Genomic DNA, 6,825 nt, shown 5'->3' on the forward strand with positions numbered 1-6,825 from the left:
CAAGCAGCATCGTAGGAGCAGAGAGGCTGACGTTTCGGGCCTAGACTTTGCAGGGCTGGATGAACACAGCAGGCCAAGCAGCATCGTAGGAGCAGAGAGGCTGACGTTTCGGGCCTAGACTATCCTACTATCCTACTATCACTGTAATTATCCCTTTTTGATTGCGGAATACTAGATCTAAAATTGCCTGTGTCCAAGTTCCTCAATATTTTGTTCAGAATGTTATCTCAAAGGCAGCAAGAATTCCTCCTCTATAGCATTGATACTAATTAAATTTACCAAGTCTATATGTAGATTGAAATCACTCATTGTATTCTGCTCACTATATACATCTCTATTTTCCTGATGTATACTATGCCTTACATTACTGTTTGGTAACCTATATGCTACCTCTCCCATCAATATTTTATGCCCCTTGCTAACTCTTAGCTCTACCTGAACAGATTCTACATCCTGTTCTTATGCATATCCAAACATAATTTTTCCACTGCTACTGGCTATGCCTTCAGCTATCTAGGCACCAACCTCTGGAATTCCTTCGTTACATATTTCTACCTATCTATCTCAATTTTCTCCTTTAAACCACTCTTTAAAACCTTCCATTTGGTTTTCTCACCTGGTATCTCCTTTTCCGGCTAAGTGTCATAGTTGGTTTAATTATGCCGTCATAAAGTGTCTAGGGATGTTGTATTATGAGCTACTGTTAGTTACAATTTTTTAATTGGTCTCTGGTTTCAAAAAACACGCAAAACAAGTACAGGCAGTAACGATGGGTTCCATTCCTCAATACATTTGTAAGTTGTTCTCAAGTTCAGAACACCATACAGTACAATAGAAAACAGCTGTTTGTAAGTATGAGCAAATATTCACAAGTCAGATCTTTAAAACTAATATTAATGTGGGATCTTGTTCATAAGTGCAAGTGTTCTTAAGTCAGACGTTCATAAATCGGGGACTGCCACTAATGCATTGCTGTCACTGAATTGCCCCTGTTTGATCATCAAGTCCAGGTATCTTGAACCTCCTGCTATCAATGCATGTAAGAGTTCTTTAGATTAGCCATTTAGGCCTAGTTTGAAAAGAAACAAATGCCTAATAAAGCCAGGCCTTTCTGTTAGCTCCAAGTGAGGTTCAAAAGGTCTGAATGCATCATGCCATTCTGTCCCCCTAGCCACTCAATTTTTCTATGATAGAAACATAGAAACATAAAAGAATGACAGAGCAGGAGGAGGCCAGTCGGCCCTATGAGCCTGCTCCACCATTGTTCATGATCATGGCTGATTGTCTAACTCAATGGCCTAAATCCTGCTTTCTCCCCATAACCTTTGACTCCATTCACCCAAGTGCTACATCTAGTCGCCTCTTGGATACATTCAGTGTTTTGCCATCAATTATTCCTGTAGTAATGAATTCCACAAGCTCACCACTCTTTGAGTGAAGAAATGTCTCCTCATCTCTGTCCTAAATGGTCTGCCCCGAATCCTCAGACTGTGACCCCTAGTTCTGGACACAGCCACCATCAGGAACATCCTCCCTGCATCTACCCTGTCTAGTCCTGTTAGAATTTTATAAGTCTGTTTGAAATGCCCCCTCATTCATCTGAACTCCAGCGAAAACAATCCCAACCTAATCAATCTCTCCTTATACATCAGATCCATTATCCACAGAATCAGACTGGTAAACCTTCACTGCACTCCCTCGAGAGCAAAAGCATCCTTCCTCAGGCAAGGGGACCAAAACTGCACACAATATTCTAAGTGTGGTCTCACCAAGGCCCTGAACAACTGCAACAACATATCCCTGCTCTTGTACTCAAAACCTCTCGCAATGAAGGCCAACGTACCATTTCCTTTCTTTACCACCTGCTGCACCTGCATGCTTACCTCCAGCAACTGGTGCAAAAGGACACCCAGGTCCCACTGCATGCTCCCCTCTCCCAATTTACAGCCATTCAGGTAGTAATCTGCCTTCTTGTTTTTGCTTCCAAAGTGAATAACCTCACATTTATCCAAATTATACTGCATCTGCCATTGATTTACCCACTCACCCAACCTGTCAAGATCATGCTGAAGGATCTCTGCATCCTCATCACAGTTCACCCTCCCACCCAACTTGGTATCATCTGCAAACTTGGAGATGCTGATACAGGCAACACAGTTCCGAAGTAGCTCAAACACCAAGGATAGGATAGTTACACAGATATACTCCACCACAATAAAATGAAATACAAATTTTACATATTTTAACATTGTGAGAACAGTTGAAAGCAAAAAGAAAATTGTCTTTCTGTCTGAATAAAAATGTGCCTGGCACCAAATAGATTGAAGGAGATTTATTTTTAAATTTGGAACATTTCAGGTCAAATATCATTTTGTCTAATGACACGTTTATGTAAACCAATGTTGAATATTCCAGATGGGTTTATCAGTATTTACATGACTGACATTTGTTCTTGGTAAACTGAAATGTTCTCTGTGTTACAAAGGAACTGTAAACCTGAAACAACAAGCAGTCACTGGAGATTGCTATGTAAAAAACACACACAGAGCTGAGGGGTTGTCAGCTAATTTGCCATTTTCTGCTTTTTCCAAATTTACAGCATAAAAAATGTCTACGAGCACAAATAACAATCTGGCATGGAAGAGAGCAGTGCAGCCAGGGTGGAGTAAAAGTCGGAGCTGCCTTATAAGGAACTCCAGCACTGCCAAAAAGACACAAGAAAATCCACACATACTGACGTCAAAATAATCCTGCAGCAGAAAGAGGGATCCTGGAGACAAAGCAAAGGGAAAATCAAATTTACTGCTTCAGTTTATTCATTAACAGGGATTGAAATTCAGAAACTAATCACTTATTAAGGGGTCTGATATCACAAACAGGATTTTTTGATGTCTTGGTTAACACTTTGTGATTAATACAGTGGCACTTTGCATCACAATAGTTATTAATGTTCATTTGAGAGACAGGATTCTGTGCAGTTGCAACCCAGGAAACATTAATTATGCCCAACAGTTGAAGTGAAAGACTTATTAACCCAGCATACAAAACACATGAAGATGGAAATCTATGCATTAGTGCAAAGGAGTGCTTACAGCAATTATCAGACATATTTATGAATAATTTCACTTGACACCATTTTTGTGACATTACCCTTTCAAGTACCAATGTCACTGACTGTTCACTGATTATCTTGTAAGTGGTGTATAAAAATAAAATACTAAATTAAAAAAAATGTGTGGGAGGCCTATTAATTGTAATTGCTCTCTGAAATAGGTGAGTCAGTTTGAGGAAATCTTACGCAAAAGCAGACAAGTACATTCACACACTGCTGCAATCAATTAACGAAACTGCGCAAGTTTTCAAGCACATGCATTATTGACCTGCTAATTTTGTTTTTGTGCCTAGGAAACACTCTAACTTTAAGATGACAGCTTTATCCATTAGGATGAAGTTAGTGACAAGAGTGGAGTTTTTGTCAGAAGGCTGGTGAAAGAAGACTGCATTACCAACAGTAATAGAGGGACACTTCAACAGCTCAATCAATAAGCGGGAGTCAATTACAGAGGAAGCGCATGCTTAAGCAGGTTCTGATTATTAGGTTCATGTTCAGTCCACCAAATGGACCGTATCGACAAGTCACAATACAGCAAGGATATATCCACTCTGTGACAGACAGGCGAAATTCCATTGGGCTATGGAGGGACAAAGGGACAGACAGGACCTCTGAATTGCCTGCTGAGAGACAAAAAAAGGAAAAAATAGGAAGATGGATCAATCAAAGCTTTATTAATGCCAATTATTCGGTAATTAATCCATTCACGCAATAGGTTTCAAAACAAGCCCCCAAGGGTGGGCTATAAACAAATTCCACAACGTTCTTTTCAGGAGGAGCAGCATTGTTCTCCCCCATATCCTGGATCAATAATTTTCCCTCAACTGACATCACAAAGCAGATTTGCTGGATATTTTCAAATTATTGCTTGTGGAATTTGTGCACAAATTGTTTATCACGCCTCCTGCATTACAATATGGCTACACATCGAAAATGAATTCATGGCTTGTAAAACATTTCAACACATTTGTTTACATCAACAGAGTGGAAGTCTGTGTGACCTGCTCGTGACAATATCGAAAGATAGCAACATCTGTGGCTCTGTACCTTGAATGACAACATCAGAAGTATAAATGTTTCAACTGCTTCCAACTTTGTAGGATTGCTCAATTCTGCCCAAAATCTAGCCTTCCTATGTTTGAAACACTTATGTACAGTTTTTGGCAACTTTATACTTCACTGTCCTCATAGCTGAAGTGATTGGTCCTTCAACAGAGTGTTTAACCTCATGTGGCAGTGTTTATGTTATCTCCTGTAACATAGGAAACTGGGTGTGGATGTTATGGTATTGAAGAATGCAACAGGCCTTTATTGCAACTACCTATTATGTGCAAAGATTTCATTCCTCAGCCAGATAAGTGCTTGGCCTAATGTTAAACTGTAAATTCACAACACAGGAGGATGTTTTTAATAGAGTGCCAAGCTTCAAGTGATTAAAGGTAAGATGAAGTATGAGAACTTTATACCTACAGGTCACATACTATGATACAAAGTGAGGTGTTGGTATAATGGTATTATCACAGGACTAGGAAACAGAATGCCATCCAAATGCACTAGAGACATGGATCAAACAGATATTTTGCTTCAACTTTCACTGTAGAGGATACAATTAACATTCCAGAAGCAGCAATAAATCAGGAAATGGAAGGGAGTGAATAAATCAGGAAAATCACTATCACCAGAGAAGTGGTACTCAGTAAATTGTTAGACCTGCAGACTGACAAGAGCCTGGGTCCTGATGGACTTCATCCTAGGATCTTAAAAGAAGTGACTAGTGAAATAATTGGAGCATTGGTTTTGTTTTTTTCAAAACTCCCTTGATTCAGGGAAAGTCTCATTAGATTTGAAGATAGCAAATGTAATTAATTTATTCATAGAAGATAAAGACAGAAAGCAGGAAATTAAATACCAGTTAGCCTAACATCACTTATAGGGAAAATGTTAGAAACTATTGTACCAAAAGTCATAATGGGGCACCTAGATAAGTTTAAGATAATCAAGCAGAGTCAGCCCAATCTTGTGACCAAACTATTGGAATGCTTTGAAGAGATAGCACATGCTGTGGATAAAGATGTGGATATATTGTATCTAAATTTCCAGAAGATGTTTACTAAAGCGTCTCATCAAAACATTGTTGCAGAAAATAAAAGCTCATGGTGTAGATGATAGCACATTGACACAGCTGGCTAACAGGAAACAGAGAATAGGCACAATTGAGTCTTTTTTGAGGTTAGCCAAATGTAATGAGTGGTGTGCCATTGGATTAAGCGCTAGGACCTCAACTGTTTATGATTTATATAAATTACTTGGATGAAAGGATGGAAGGTGTAGTTGCTAAATTTGCTGATGACACAATGATAAGCAGGAAAGTAAGTTGTGAAGAGGACAAAAGGAGGCTACAAAAAGATATAGATAGGTTAAGTACTTGGGCAAAGATCTGGCAAATGCAGTATGATATGAAAAAGTGTGAGATGGCCATTCTCCAGGAAGATTAAAAAGTAAGTACTTTTTCTAAATGGTGAAAGATATAGAACTCTGAGATGCAGAGGAATCTAAAATTTTTTTAATCCCTCTGCACGTTTAACCATCTTCCTAAAGTCCATCTTTCAACGCAGCTTTCTTTCATCCCTCTTAATGCTCCTGTCATATCAAGACAATATACCATTGTCAAAAGGAAGAAATGCATTCCTATTGCCCCTTTCACAACTTGAAAGTGTTGTAAAGCATTTTACAACCATGAAGTACTTCTGAACTGTAGTCCCAGATGTGATGCGATAAAATCCACAGACCATTTTTATACAGGGTGTTTCCATGAACAGCATAATGATAATGACCAGATGCTGGTTGAGAGATTAATATTGGCTGACAGAGAATTTTCATCCACCCTTGTCCATGGCTCTCCTTTCAATATTAGTCAAAAGATCTTTTACATTATTGTGAGAAAGGAAACATAGACTTGGTTTAATGCCTCATCTGAAACACAATGCTCTGACCAGCAGCACTCCCTCAGTACTGCACTGGAGTATCAACCTGGATTTTGTGTTCATGTTTCTAGACTAAGATGTGAACCCATGGCTTTCTGATACAGGACAAATTGTCACCCGTTTAACTATATTCTCCTGACCTGTGGCCAGTAAAAGCGTTCTATTCTCAATGTTGCCTGGAAGTATATCTTCTAAATTAGTGTCAAAGTGTCCAACAGCTTTCTTACAAATAGAAATGAACGTTTGTCTAGATACCTCTGCATAAGACTCTAGGATAGTTTCCATTGTGTCCAGCTGACATGCATTTTTAAAAAAATCTACAAATCCCAAGCTATTCAAATTAGAGGGGGAGTCATGAAGAAATCAGTAATTATTGAAGTTGTGGTTACCAAAATCTACATTTGCCAAAGAAGCACTCAGACATTAGTTTTTGTATATTTTCTTTAAAATCTTCACAAATTACATAAAAAAACTGTTGCAGCGATGCTATGTCAGATATATTTTAAGAAATTCAATCTACTTTTAAAACAAAACACACAGCAGATGCTGCAACAAAAGAAAAATCAATTTCTTTCAGATTATAACTTCTTTTTGCTACTTGGCTGCCAGAATCTCACTGGTAACTTGTAAAGAAAGACTATTGCCAGAGGCTGAATCATCACTATATTGATTTGATTATGCAAAAACTATACAGAATCCAGAGCTGGATAGAAAAATATCTTCCATGTG

At 38.5% G+C, this 6,825-nt stretch overlaps 1 protein-coding gene across 1 annotated transcript in view; it reads left to right on the forward strand.

The window, feature by feature from the left end:
- The window catches only part of bnc2 (basonuclin 2), a 446,623-nt gene extending 443,945 nt beyond the window's left edge, over nucleotides 1-2,678 (forward strand). The window contains exon 5 of the mRNA XM_048595058.1: nucleotides 2,600-2,678. Within this exon, the coding sequence (XP_048451015.1) occupies nucleotides 2,600-2,627 (28 nt within the window). The 3' untranslated portion in view covers nucleotides 2,628-2,678. The remainder of the gene's footprint in view (nucleotides 1-2,599) is intronic.
- The last annotated feature ends 4,147 nt before the right edge of the window (nucleotides 2,679-6,825 follow it).

The sequence above is a fragment of the Rhincodon typus genome, chromosome 3 (assembly GCF_021869965.1).
Source record: "Rhincodon typus isolate 14 chromosome 3, sRhiTyp1.1, whole genome shotgun sequence".
NCBI lineage: Eukaryota > Metazoa > Chordata > Chondrichthyes > Orectolobiformes > Rhincodontidae > Rhincodon > Rhincodon typus.